This window comes from Ananas comosus, linkage group 21 (assembly GCF_001540865.1).
Source record: "Ananas comosus cultivar F153 linkage group 21, ASM154086v1, whole genome shotgun sequence".
Taxonomy (NCBI): domain Eukaryota; kingdom Viridiplantae; phylum Streptophyta; class Magnoliopsida; order Poales; family Bromeliaceae; genus Ananas; species Ananas comosus.
The window spans coordinates 961,681-977,491 of record NC_033641.1 but is presented as its reverse complement, the minus strand read 5'-3'; the positions used below and the strand labels follow the sequence as shown (position 1 = coordinate 977,491).

General features: G+C 31.1%; 2 protein-coding genes across 2 annotated transcripts; one reads left to right on the top strand and one right to left on the bottom strand.

Annotated features, from left to right (window-relative positions):
• LOC109726264 (probable WRKY transcription factor 75) lies at positions 6,640-10,411 on the top strand. The gene is made up of 2 exons (XM_020255774.1): positions 6,640-7,148; positions 10,101-10,411. Exons 1-2 carry the CDS (start codon positions 6,700-6,702, stop codon positions 10,279-10,281), a joined length of 630 nt encoding a protein of 209 aa, XP_020111363.1. The 5' UTR covers positions 6,640-6,699; the 3' UTR covers positions 10,282-10,411.
• Positions 13,073-14,409, bottom strand: LOC109726661 (uclacyanin-2-like). The gene is made up of 2 exons (XM_020256412.1): positions 13,996-14,409; positions 13,073-13,698 (listed from the first exon to the last, which is right to left on the bottom strand). Exons 1-2 carry the CDS (start codon positions 14,222-14,224, stop codon positions 13,226-13,228), a joined length of 702 nt encoding a protein of 233 aa, XP_020112001.1. The 5' UTR covers positions 14,225-14,409; the 3' UTR covers positions 13,073-13,225.

Genomic DNA, 15,811 nt, shown 5'->3' with positions numbered 1-15,811 from the left:
TTTTTAATACTATAGTATTCTATATTATTTTTATATATTATTATATTATATATACTTAAAAATGTATTCAAAGAGTAGATTATTAAAAAAAACTAATACATATTTTTAATTAATTATTAAAATATAAAATTAAAAGAAATTCGACTGGTTCTTATAAAATTGGGCGGGTTTATTGGTTTACTGGTTAAACCAGTAGTCTTAACGGATCAAAGCGGATTTTAAGCCAGTATTGTTCTATAGATTGAACGGAACTGATGTGGGTACTGGGTCACAATCCGACCGTATGACCGTCCGAACCGACTTGAATTTTAAAACATTTATTAATACGCACGTGGTTAGCATTAAATTATATGAAACAACCGTTTATTTTTCTAAAGCTAAAAAACTTAAGCTATAAGAGAACGGTGTTTGAAATTTTTTAATACACCCAAATCGTGGATTTAATTAAATGAGAACAAATTAAATAATGATAGAATCGTGTTAAATTAAATAAAATAACCATTTATTTCTAAAAGCTTAAGTTTGTAAAAAACGGTATTTTTATTTTTTTATATTTAACATTTGAGTAAAAAATTTCTGAGTTTAAGTCTTGTGTCTTGTTAGGCTCCTAAATTATTTAATCTTTTTCTATTTAATTAAGCCTATATTTTTAATTTATTAGAAACTTTCGAATTTAGACATAAAAAAATTAAATATAAAGTATATATATAAATACCGTTCTCTAAGCAACGTGTAGTAGAGAGGCTCCACTAATTAATTAAATTACTTCATTTTTTGTTCTTTTTCAATTTTTGTGTGAATCACAAACACACACACACACTAACAAGTTATAGTAACTTATTATTATATAAATTAATGTGACTAGCTACCACCATAACAATAATAATTTAAACAAAACTCCATAAGATAGAAATATTAATTTCCTCGCATAAATGATGCCAAAATTAATATTCTTCACATGGGAGTAAATAATTATTTTTGGTTCCTGTCAAATCAAAGCTACATTTGCTTTTTTAGAGCCCCACATTATATATTAGTTGCTCCCACGCCACAAAATGGTCAAAGAGTAAGACTCATTCATTGTCCACTCTTTCATTAATTAATTGGATTCGATCTTGCACAGAAAAATCTTACGTATAGAATAATTTCACTGCTCATTTAATATATATATATTTTATTAATAAATATGTAACGAAATTATTCCATACACTATAGGTTTTTTATTTTTGTGCATTCAAACATATTTTTGAATTTGTTTAGATGCATAAATATTTTGTTCAGCAGAACTCTTTGATTTATTCAAAGATACTTATAATTAATATTTAGCAGATGAAGAGACTGATTGAATTAACGTCTAGCTAATTACAAAGTACGTACGTATATTCATACCGTATTCGGCCTTCAAGTTATATTATTGATAAATCGACTTACAGATGAAATATACTATTTCACCAAATCGTAGATATATTAAGACTCTTAAAAAGTAAAAAATCGATTTTCCTATGTCCAATCATGTGAGAAAATTTTCTGTAGATCCCAAAATTTTTCAGAAGTAATATTATACTCTTTTGCTTTTAATGGTACGTAAAAATTTTCATACCAAATAAATCATTATTAGATATAACTTATTCAGACGTTCAAACAGAAACTTTATTTCTAATGAGCGTTGGAATCATTTCATACCCAAAAATTTTTTTTCCTTTTTCTTTTTTTTTGCTCAGTCACTTCTTACATACGATGTTTTTTTTTTTTTTTTTTTGGGAAGAGGCTGCAGAAAAACTGTGAGCTGGTAATTTTTCACGTGGACGGAAAAATGACATGCATGCACATAACACCCACTGTTTCTTTTTTTTCCACATTATTTCCAAAATAGATATGTAAGACACAATTAATTAATCAGTGCGTTACTCCTCTGTTATTGCCTCCCCCTTATTCCTCGTCAGATCAATTTACGTGCCGTTTACGAAACTACATTACATACATATATTACATAAATATATCTATTTATTTTGTAGTAATAATATAATAATAATAATTTTTACTAAAGATGGTGATAGATCCGACAATCTCTGTCCATTACTGCGGATATATATCTGATAAATAATCTGTAGATTTACGGAAATGGGCACTATTTTTTTATCCAAAAAATTACAGATAAAATAGATGGGTATGCGTCATATATATTAGAAATAATTTAGGTGATCAACACGTATCCACGTGTGTATATATATATATAGAGAGAGAGAGAGAGAGAGAGAGAGAGAGAGAGAGCTAGGCTGCTATACTATCGGTAGCACGGACGCCTCCGTGCTACCAAGTTGTTTTCAATGATGCCGCTTTCAAATTGACGATCGGCTCCGTTAGACTTGATCTATACTATTGAAAGTATTTGGAAACTAAATTTTATAATTTTTTGGTATCATTTACCTATCAAACGAGCAGTCTAAAAATAAACGGCTGAAAATAAAAATCTCATAAAAATGATGATAGAAGACTTGAATTTAAGATCAGAGATATTGATCTTACTCTAAATAGTAAAAAAAAAATTTCTATAAAAATTTTATCTGATTTGAATTGTTTTACACTGTTAAATTTTCAAATGCATCACATCTATCATTAAAATTATCAATTTTGAGACCTTTTTATCACTAGCCAAATTATGTCGAAAAATTCTAAAATTTAGTTTCCAAATACTTTCAATAGTGTAGATCAAGTCTAACGGAGCCGATCGTCGATTTGGAAGCCGCATCATCGAAAACAACTTGGTAGTACGGAAGCCTCCGTGTTACCGATAGTATAGCAGCCGGACTATATAGATATAGTCCAGCTATGGTGCTTGTAAAAGCACCATGCACTTGGTGCTTGTAAGTTTTTTACCGTTAGATCTACTCCTCGAATCATTTTCAACCATTAGATTATACTATTCAACCAGCCATCCACTCAATCTTAGAGGGCCCACATCATCCTAACCGTATATCTCTTAATCAAATTGCTAAAAATCTACAAGCACCAATAACTTGGTACTTTTAAAAGTATAGGAGCTCAATTTTATATATATATATATATATATATATATATATATATATATATATATATATATATATATATATATATATAAAGCAAGTAATTTGAATTAATTATGATCTGACGATAAACCCATGTTTTAGCGGAAAAAGAATTTTGGTTCTCCTTATACGAACAAATAACGTAATAAAAAAAATTTTAATTTTTGTTTTCTGTAACGGTAACGTTTTCTTTTCTTATTAATAAGATCAGAGATATTGATCTTACTCTAAATAGTAAAAAAAATTTTCTATAAAAATTTTATCTGATTTGAATTGTTTTACACTGTTAAATTTTCAAATGCATCACATCTATCATTAAAATTGTCAATTTTGAGACCTTTTGATCACTAGCCAAATTATGTCGAAAAATTCTAAAATTTAGTTTTCAAATACTTTCAATAATGTAGATCAAGTCTAACGGAGCCGAACGTCGATTTGGAAGCCGCATCATCGAAAACAACTTGATAGCACGGAAGCCTCTGTGCTGCCGATAGTATAGCAGCCGACTATATATATATATATATATATATATATATATATAAAAGCAAGTAGTTTGAATTAATTATGATCTATTGATAAACCCATGTTTTAGCGGAAAAAGAATTTTGGTTCTCCTTATATATACGAACAAATAACGTAATAAAAAAAATTTTAATTTTTGTTTTCTGTAACGGTAACGTTTTCTTTTCTTATTAATAGGATCAGAGATATTGATCTTACTCTAAATAGTAAAAAAAAAATTTCTATAAAAATTTTATCTGATTTGAATTGTTTTACACTGTTAAATTTTCAAATGCATCACATCTATCATTAAAATTGTCAATTTTGAGACCTTTTGATCACTAGCCAAATTATGTCGAAAAATTCTAAAATTTAGTTTTCAAATACTTTCAATAATGTAGATCAAGTCTAACGGAGCCGAACGTCGATTTGGAAGCCGCATCATCGAAAACAACTTGATAGCACGGAAGCCTCTGTGCTACCGATAGTATANTGGTTCTCCTTATACGAACAAATAACGTAATAAAAAAAATTTTAATTTTTGTTTTCTGTAACGGTAACGTTTTCTTTTCTTATTAATAGTTATGTATCATTCCATATTTTTGCTTATATTAATATATTGTTGATTGTAACCAATAACCAAATTTGAATTTAATTTCAAATTTATATTTAAATTTAATCTTAAATTTAATTTTAAATTTTTATTTCATCTTAAATTCATAGTTGAAATATAATTACATGATTAAATTTAAATTTATAAATTAAAATTAAAATTTGAGTTTAAATCGTGACTTAAATTTAATTTTAGATATCACATTTGAATTAATAATTAAATATTTTAATTAAAGCGGGTCAATCAAATTTTAAATTTGAATTAAAGATAACCTAAATTTCAATACTTTTAGTTTTAAATACATACTTAAATTCTGGATTCGCCAGAATTCGAAAAATTTACAAAAATCTTCAATGTATATATTAAAATAGCTAAATTATATAATTATTGCTAACAGGAATTATTTAAATTTGTGTTACTACGCGATAGATTTTTTCTAATAAAATAAGACAGATCAATTTTACTTTTTTTAAAATTTAAATATTTATTGTAAAATTTTGAATAATTATAATGCACAACTTTATGTTAATTTGAGTTTAACTATTAAAATAATTGCGACATGCATTTACATATATACTCAAGTAGTATATATACATTTGTAGGCTAGGATTACTAAACTTTTATGGGTATAAACCACTTTGTGCTCATAAGTTTTCAGCCGTTAGATGAAGGAATGTACGATTAGGATGATAATAGTATGAATAGTAAGATCTAGCATATGAAAATGACCAAATAGGTAGATCTAACGGTCGAAAATTTATGAGTATAAAAAGGTCTATACTGATAAGAGTATAGTAGCCGGACTCGTAATGTATATATGTGTGTATATATATAATATATAATATATTTGTATAGAGAGAGAGAGTTAGAGTTGAGCTAAAATATGATTAATAGTATATGAATAATATTTACTATCAATTTTCTACCCTGAGCCCGCTAAACCTTAGGCATTTAATAGTAAAAAAAATTGATAATAAATACTATTTTGATACTGCAAATAATATTCTAACTATAATCTCTCTTTATATATAAAATAAGTGAATATTTATTTTATTTTACTTGTCTCTAGAATTCTAACCCTACCCACATCATTAGTTAGACTTTTCCCTTCTTCCTTAGCCGCCTCCAAACCCTTCCATTCAACCCAAAATTATTCCGTGGGCCCGGTCTATGAACTAGATTAGTCTCCCATTTTCGAACCTACGGAAACTAAAAATTTCATTTCGGACTAAATTGGTAGATATGATCTATAATGTCTAAATAGTTTGCAGGTAAAATATAAATCAACAGCGTAAATTGCTGAGACTTTTAATGAATTGTATTTTATCAGATCGATTATTTGAGTGATGTATTAGAATTAGTACTATGCTCCTTCAATTTCAAGAAGCCGTCACTAATTATGTCATCTATTCTATTATCTTTTGTCCGTGCATGTCACATAGTTTATCTGATCTCTACTATATATCTTAGTAGAAATTTTGTTAAGTCTATTGTCTGAACTATTTTCTATTAGATTGTTCTTTAATTTAGATTATTAGAAATAATTCACTACGTACTTATTACATGCATGAGACAAAGGCTATCAACAATTTTTAACATAAAACCTTAAACCTTTAAAAATGTTTCATATGACATGTACCTAACATTTTTAGACGCTAAGACCTGTAAGTTAGGAATGCAAATAGATCTAGGTTTGTGGGGCGCCCGCCCTGAACCATCCAGAAAGGGATGATAAATAGACAGTAAGCGGGAATAAAAAATATAAAGAAAAAAGATGATCCATCCCAAATCCATCCCGATCCACCAAGTCGATGGAGCGACCTTTCTTCCATTAATCTGTCCCGATCCGTCAAAAATCTATTAAAAATTCGTTCTCATCTCGATCTGTCCCAAAAAGAGCGATACATAGGGGCCAAAAATAGAATTAAAATTAATCCGTGCAGTATCAATTCTGTTCCGACAAGAAATGGAGCAGGAGGTGAGAGACCCTCCTAACCCCTGATCTCCCCTTGTTCTTGCATCCCTACTTTAAGTTTTTTGTTTTTGGCCTAGTTAGTTAATTCGCGAATTATTCTTGAATTATTGAAAATCCGAATTAAACGGTCCGTTTACGAATTTTTTCCAAAAAAAGAGAATTGTTCGCGAATTTTTGGGCCAGCCGAATTATTCGCGAATTATTCCCGAATTTTTGAAAATATAAATAAAAAAACTTATAATTTTTATTTTTAAATATAAATTATCTTATATTTTATATTTTATATTTTATATTTTATACCGAATCCGTTTTTTAAGCCGAATTTTTCAACAAATTTAAAAATTAGAAAACGAATTTTATACATATTATATCTATACCGAATTTTTGCCAAAATTAACTAACTATGGTTTTTGGAGACCCTAGCTAGTTTATAGACATAGTCCACGTAGTGATATATCTCCCATTCAATAAGACCCCACATAGTATTTCATTGCTTGCACACCTCTCCCTCTCTCTCTCTCTCTCTCTCTCTAGATCTCTCTCTCATGGAGAATTATTCCATACTATTCCCATCACAGCCATGTTCTTCTTCTCCTCCTGATCCTTCTTATTACTCTCCTCATGATGATCATCATTTGAATGATCACTCCCAAATCTTTCTCTCTCAACATTTCCACAACAACCCATCAAGTGGTTTCATGGTGTTGAAGGAGTTGAAGGAGGTGGAGGAGGAGGCTAAGTTAACACATGCACTCTCTTACCACCAAGCCTACAATGAAGCTCATCCTAACATGGAATACTCCGCGCTCGACGACGAGCCCGCGAGAGGCGAGTTAGCGAAGGTCGCAGATGAGAAGAGCAAGAAGAAGGGGGAGAAGAAGGCGAGGAGGCCGCGGTACGCCTTCCAGACGCGCAGCCAAGTCGACATCCTCGACGACGGATACCGGTGGAGGAAGTATGGCCAGAAGGCTGTGAAGAATAACAAATTTCCAAGGTCTTGATTCTTTTTGCTTATCTTCATCACTTCCTCTACATCTCTCCATAATATTCTCTCTCTCTCTCTCTCTCTCTCTCTCTCTATATATATATATATATAGCATCTATATGTGTTTTTGTCAAAGGTTGGTGCATAAATATAACTAATCGATCGAAGTCCACTAGGATGAGTTCTTGCATGAGAGTTCTTGAGATAGGGTTTCACAGATCCTTATCTGATCTTTTATCCACAATAAGAGCATGCCCAAAAAGGAGATGCACCCTGCTTTGGAAATTCAAATTGAGCATTTTCTTACGATAGAAAAAGATGTGTCTTACTGGGAGAGCTAAATGGATGTAACCTACCAAAAAATTCTTGCTTTATAAGTTTATAATCTAACTTGGGACTTTTGTTTATCGAAACTCCACAAAGAAAGAATTTACTTAAAGTGGATTTCTCTTAATTTTGGATCTTGTTAGAGGTACAATAATTACAGATTTAATTTGGGGTTATAGTAGAAGCTTCAAGAGATAGTAACAAGTACATAGGATAGTTTTTAATGTTATCTTCACTAGAGCTTGCCTTGTTTAAATTGTACATCCAATATTCCTCTCCATGTGAAGATATATTACAAGGATCTTTATCACATCATTCATTATACGTCCATGTTTTTGTTATTTTCTTCTAGAAAGTGTGTATATATATATAGGTATACGTATTGAGGTTCATATTTTATAAAAGCAGCAAAGTCATTTGTGTTCGTGAAGATTTTGGATCTTTGGTATGAATTTGGTAGGGTTTAAGGATGATAGCATAGTTCTTCTAGAGCTTGATTAGAACGTGTTGGTGGAATAGCTAATTTAGGCGGGTAAAATTAGTCTGAAGGATAATTTAAACGTAGAAAACTGGTTTTAAACAGTCACTTAAATATTTGATAGCTGTTAAAAGTACCCATGGTATGACTCTCTCTCTCTCGTCTCTCTCTCTCTCTCTATATATATATATATTTATATATATATGATAAAGAAAAACTTCAATTGACAACCTTGTGGTATAGTGCTTTTTCATTTTGTTGCCCTATGGTTAAAAAATGTTACTTAGCTACTAAATAATTTTCTTTTTGTAATGAAGTTGGATACTAAAATGCCATAAATGTTTACAAACCACAAATTAGTAAACTGATTCTTATTACAAACCACAAGGTGCATGGTAAAATATAGCAATTTTTAGCCTATCATTTGTACATATATAGTGAGTACCCTATAGTTTGTAAAATTATCACTTTACCATCCTATTTAATGATGAGTTCTTATAGTGAAACAAAGATAAAACTATAAAACAAAAACATTTCAAATCACAGAGTGGCAAAGTGAAAATACTCTAAACCATAAGGAGTTAATCAATGTTTACCAAATTAACAGTAGTACATGTATAATAGCTAAAAATGTTTAAAAAATTCGAAAAATACCATTTGTCTAATATTCCGAAGTAGCCAAATTTTATGTAGGCATGTTTATTGAGTGATTAAGCTATTTGTGAACTATTACAGTCATATATATTTCTTAATAAATAAGGTTCCTGCGCAATAACTTATCGTTCGACAATTAGAAAGAAAATAAAGTAATACAAAATATGTTGATTGTATAGCCATTACGTTTAGTTCATTTCCCTTATATGTATATATAGCTAAAAATTGAGCTTTTAATTTTCCTGTTTCAGTTACTTAATAGTTTGTATTATTCTTATACTAACTATGATAAGTAACAACTACTAGTTTGCCAAAAATAACATGGTCACTACATGCTTATTTTGGGCCATTTTAAATCATACCATTACTCTCTCTCTCTCTCTCTCTCTCTCTCTCTCTAAATGTTGACCATTTTAAATCATCTGACTCTTCAACTGATCATATATAGACTATTGAATCACACCACCTAGCCACTTCCATTCACTCAGAGGAAGCATCTCCAAAATGTCTTTACTATATAGAAAAATACCAATACTTAAAAAAACGTTGCCATGTAAATCGTTTATTGTATCAAACTAATTTATTGAAAAATAAACATTAATAATATTTTTAATTTTATGACACTTTAAAGTATTTTAGAGCATCAAAATATATTTCATCGCGTGACATAAATGTCAGTATATATATTAATTGTGGCTCTTCAATTGCCATTGCTTTTACTGACGCTTTTAAATGAGAAAGCAAACTATTTCGGGAAGCGTTTAACATCATTATATATCAAAAGGACAAATACTATTTGTCTTGTATAGTTCACAACTATTACCAATATTCATGAGTATAGTGGGACTTCCATACATATGCATGAATGCACCTGCATTCAAACACATATATAGACTAGAAAAACAGATCATATGCATACAATTAAACATTTCACACAAGGGGAGAGGGGGAGAGAGAGAGAGAGAGAGTTATGGAGTTTATTCAACTGTTTATATTGTAACATAATTTGGATTACTTATTTTGTCACAGAAAAAAGAAAATTTAACTGAAGTTTGATACCATTGATCACTTCCCATTATGAGACTCCTCCTCTCAATTAACATAGTAAGCCTGTTTTAACTACCACCTTTCATTTCACATCAATTTTTGTAATGCCCCGCTCGACAAGTTAGTAGCATTAATAGCCTGGATCATTATATCTGACATTTACATCCGAATTGCTAGTCAGAAGTGTAGATAAGTCTCATATCATCTCATAATCCTAAGTTTTATGTGTTGGACTTGAGGAGGGCGTCACAATTATAAATGAGAGGACCCCAAAAAATCAGTAATAATGCCTTGGTCAAGCATTAAGTGCATGTACTAATGCTTTATAAATTTGGCTTACAAGTGTTATTAATTAATTATTTTCTTTTCCATTTCCATTTCCTTACTTTTGCTTATTTGTGTGTACTAATGCTTTATCCCCATATAAAATTAATATTAGTATTTCATGTTTGCAGAAGCTACTACAAATGCACACATCAAGGTTGCTGGGTGAAGAAGCAAGTTCAAAGGCTCTCCAAAGATGAAGGTGTTGTGGTGACTACATATGAGGGAATGCACACTCATCCTATAGAGAAATCAAATGACAACTTTGAGAGCATTTTGATTAATCAAATGCAACTTTATCCTAGCTTTTAATTGTCAACTACATTATGACACATGAATACTCAACACAAACTTAGAAATATTTGTTAGTTAGTTAATTGTAAAAGATTAAGAGAGCTTGTGTAAGTTACTTGGTGCTACCAATACAAATTAATTTGCTTTATTGGAGTTGGTGCTCTTTGGTTTTTCTTTTATTTTTTTTTTAAATGTGCACAAAGATTTGAATTTTGTTATTTATTTTTTTAACTATAAGATACATGATTGTTCAACACAAACTTAGCATATTAGTTAGTTAATTGCAAAAGATTAAGGGAGTTTATGTAAGTTTCTACTAACTACTAGCTAGTACATAAATTAATCCTGAGCTTTGTTGGATTTAATTGGTTCTATTTGTTAATTCCTTATTATTTTTATTTTATTATAATTATTAATTTTTGCTATGTATACTACATTAGAACTTTATTATTCCACATTGCTGTACCAATTTGTAGGAGTTGGAGATGTAAAATATTAAAGTTCAGTGTGAGAGATTTATTGATGAATCACATTCTAATTATATATAAATTGTTAGAGGCTTTTCAAAAATTATATGATGATTATTTGGAATAATGCTAAGCCTCCTCAATTGTACATAGGTACGGAGAATTAAGAAGTTTTTATTTGCTAAAACAATATGATATTCACATCATTCATTTTTATTCGCGTGAATCTTAAGACAGTACTTTAAATCGCATGGATAATATATATAATTTTACGTGCCTGTATTTATATGTAAGCATAGCAAAATTTATGTATTTTAAGTTTTCTGTACAAACTCCTTCATGATCTTAAATCTAGGGTTTGTCCCTCCATCTTTACTTAGGCGAATCATTAGAAACTACATGATATGAATTTAGTTTGTTTTTTAGATTATTATTAGAATTAAAATTGAAATTTTTTGTGCAAAAGGGAACTTTATTCTAGGTTTTTTCAAAAAGAAGAGAGTTTACTAAAGTGGTTGCTAGTGCATTAATTAGCTAAGGTGCATGAACTTGGTTCCATTTTTCTTTTATTACTTTTATCTTTATGTACTCTAGATTTGAATTTTGCCATACATATATGCATGCATCAATAGTTCAAAGTCTTTTTTTTTTTTTTTTTTTGGGTCTTATCCTACCTTGGATTGTCAATAAGTCAAACATGAGCGAACTGGGACCGGCTCAAATCAAAAGTATTATTTTTATTCTTAATATTAAGTAGAATTTTTTATTAAAATTTTATATAATTTAAATATTTTTACACCGTTGAGCTTACAAACGTGCCACATCGGTCATTAAAATAGTAATTTTTTAAACCCTTTAATTATTTGGTAAATTAATTCGAAAAATTATAAAATTTGATTTTCAAATAATTCTAATGACGTAAATTATACTTAATGGAGCCGGTCGTCGAATCGGATGTCCCATCATCGAAAAATAACTGACAAACACAATAACCTTCATACTTTCGAAAGTGTACATAGAAAACGTACTATATGTGTCTATGTAAAAGCTATATTGAGCTAAACATAAGCAAATTAATCCCAGCTCGTGTTCGGCTTATTAAGATTTTGACCTAAAAAATTTAGTTTGTATGCGCCCGTTTATTAAAACGAGCTATATATCAATTTCGAGCACATTTTGAGTGGAACACGAGTTGGCTCGCGAACCGCGAGCCGGATTGTGAACTTTACTCCTATCCATGATACATGACTCAAGGACAATCATCATTAACCTTATAGTTAATATTTCTCATAATACAAAATGTAAGCACGATTTTGAAATGATATGGAATACATATGCAGAGTTGACCTGTCATTGAGGGTTAGGTACTGGTTGCTTTAATAGGAGTTTGACTTTTTTTTTTATCTTTTTAAAAATCATTGTAAATTTTACTATCAAATTTTTTCAATTTATTTGATTTAAGCCGGTCAAAGACATTCTGATTTCAAAGTTGAAGCTAATTGCTTATTTTAATAGTTTATAGTTGCGAGAATCTCATGAATAATACTAATTAAATCTGTAAAAAAAAACGACGCATTTAAATTTTAAAGTCAAACTATTGTTGACTGACTCAAATTACGAGAATTTTATTAGGTGCATGAATAAAAGAAAGATTAGGCGGATGAATCACATGAACAAATTCACGATGATGATCGGAGAAAAAAAACAGAAAGAAAAAAATCAGAGTCCATGTAATGTTTAAAATTGATTTATATTATTAAAGCCCAATCAAACAAAATCAAACTTTTAGGTTGGATGGATTTAATTATACATGTCATATTCTTAAGCCTATATAGATCTGGGCTGAAGCAGGAACTCGCCAACACAAATTTCTCATACAAAAAAATAAAACAAAAAAAAGTTAATAAAATTTCTTTGTAAAAAAAAAAATTAAAAAAAAAAATTGATTTCATACAGGTCCCTATAAACATAGTAAATTACAAATATATTCCTATAAAATTCAACGTCATATATTGTCTCTGCAAAAGTCCAGATGTTTTCAAATATGTCACTATCGTTAAAATCCGTTAGAAAAAATTAGTTAACTATAGGTAAAATATTTAACCCTAGTTAGTCAATGAGGTGAATTGGCCTTTTTATCCTGCTTCAATTAACGATTGAAATTTTTTTAGGGGTATATTTATAATGGCAAAAAGGTTATTTTACTTATATGATAAACAAACGGTAACAAAATAAAGGGACGTATTTGAAAATATTAGGATTTTTGTAGAAACAATATATGAAAGTTAAACTTTGTAGGAATATATTTGTAATTCACGATGTTTAGAGGGGACTGTATGAAATTAACCCAAAAAAATTATTTAATTTAAAAAAACAGACCAAGTTGTAATATCCGGAAAGTACAGGGACTACTCATCATTTCACCCAACAAACAATGTGGGGCCCACCTTAATAGGAGGGGGGAAGCTCCCACCCGAATCCGAACCCGAACCCGTTCACACCGCTCCGATGACCATCGCCGCGACGACCCCGACCCCCGCGACGCTCCCCCAAAACCCTAACCCTAACCCTAGCCTCCCCGCGCCATTGTAGAACCTCTCCCCCTGGCTCGTCCCCGCGGCCGTGTAGGGCGGCGGCGGGGCGGCGCTCGGCGGCGGAGGCGGCGGCGGCGCGGCTAGCGCCGGGGGGAGGCCGCGGCCGCGGGCTACGGCGACGGCGAAGCGCATCCCCCGCGCGCACTGGATCCCGTCGTCGTCGTCGGAGAAGTAGTAGAGCGCGCCCTCCACCGTCAGCGGCACCGCCACCGCCTCCTCCGCTCCCCCGCCTCGGCCGCCGCCGCCGCCGGAGAAGAAGAAGGTGTCGTCGCCGCCGCCGCCGTCGCCGTCGTCGCCGCCGCTCGCGTCGCAGAGCTGGTACGCCGTCTCGTTGCTCGTTTGCACCACCGTGGAGTTCGCGTTCGTGTTGAATACTATTTTAAACATGATGATAACAAAAAATTTAATAAAATTTAAACTTTTAAAAAAATTTAAAATTTAAAATTCGGAAACAAAATCATTACTTTTTAATTTATTATTATTATTATTATTATTATTAACTTACTAGCAAATGCAAATCAAATTACAAAATTAAATTATGATCAAACTACAAGCAATCTACCGTTCACTCGCACAATTTATTTCTCAAAATTTTATAATTTTTCTAAACACAAGATCATAAAATAGATGTAGCAAATACAAGTGCCGATAAGAGGTAAGAGTTTGCGTACTGAGATAGTCTCCCAGGTAGAATGATTGTGTGGCGGCCCAGGCCGAGTAGTTGGTGGCGGAGGCGTTGGCGGTGGCGTTGAAGAACCACCCGGCGGCGCCGCCGACCGTGTGATTCGCATACGGCGGCGCCGTGTCGGCCGCCGCCGCAGCGAAGCAGGGAATTGTCACTACCGCCACCGCCAACAACGAAGATAACAACAACCACAACATTGCAGGAGACATTAACATGCCTCCTAATTGCTTTGTGACCAACACCACCACCACCACCTCCTGATCTAAAAGAGGTTGATGGGGAGTTTGGTTTAATGAATAATTGAGTTAATAAATATTTAAGGGAGGTCAGACAGTCCATTGAGAAAGTGTGGGTTAGCTGGCAGCTGAAATCTCTCTGGCATGTTAGTGGCAAATGGCAGAAAGTCTTCGCCTCCCTAATCTCCAAATAAAATTTCTTGTTAATTTTATAAAAAAAAACTTCAAATATGGTTTCACATTTTTTTTATTTTGGTACATTGTGGTTTAAAATGTATCAATTTAATAACCGTAGTTTTATTTTATTTTTTTATTACCCACTTTACGAATTTTATTTCGTTAAATCAGTGACAAAATTAAAAGTGAAAGTTACTAAAGTGAATATCCCAATGAAGGTAGGTGAGATATTTGAAAAAAAAAAAAAATTGTATATAATTTAACGAAATATTAACGGAGGAAGTGACAAAAATAAAAAAATGAAACCACGGATACTGAATTGATACACTTTAAACTACAGAATACTAAAGTGAGAAAGTGCAAAATCACAGAGATTGTATTTGAAGTTTATCCTATTTTATCTCTATCTAAGAATATGTTAGATTTTTTTAAAAAATTAAAGAAAAAATTTATAATTTTTGACTAAAGATAAAATTAATATATGACTGTAGATTGGAAACTTCTCAATGTGACGTAGTTAGGGAGGCCCACTGAAATTTTAATGTTGTTTTTTAGGTACCGTTTGGTTCGGGTATAAGCAAGAACTAGTTATTACACGGATAGGTATAAGTATGGGGATAAGAAAAATAGTGTTTGGATGAAAATTGGATTGTTCCTGGGGATAAGAACAATTTTAGATAGTTTTATATAGAAAATGAAGGTGTTGGTAGGAATAACTGGATAAAAAATTAACGTTTGGGTATAAAGGGGGATAAGGGTCTATTCGTATCCCTATCCCCTAACCAATGGCATGTGTTCCTACAAAACTGTGAAATTGAATATTTATATCTATAAAGTTTTATTTTTTGATTTATATTCCTCTAAAATTTTAAAATATATAAATTTATGCATACAGATTAACAACCGTTATTAGTTGATCGTTAATTTCTCACCATTAATTTAAAGTGCTTAGTCTTTGTAAAAATTAGTTTCTCTAATAATTGTTCTCCAATTTATAATTTCTCGTTTTACATAGAATGACGTGAGAGTTAGAATCATAATATTAAAAATAATAAATAATGTTAAAAATGTTGAAAAAAAGTATTTATTTCATCCAACTTTTTGGATCCGGATTCCAATATCTACATCCACCAAAGGATGCAGTAAAATTTATCATGATAATTTTTTTCTTAAAATCTAAGGATTTATGTTGGATGCACTAATTTTTTTAGTGATTTTAAAATTCGACACTTTAATTTATACTTGTAGTCGTTTCTAATCCGATTTGTCCTTTTTTTTTATTAAATATATATGATTATTAAATATGATATTCGATCCTCTCCATTCGTTTTTGCATCCGCGTAGTTAGATACGGATGCGAATATTATTTATTCCAATATCCTAGTGTAT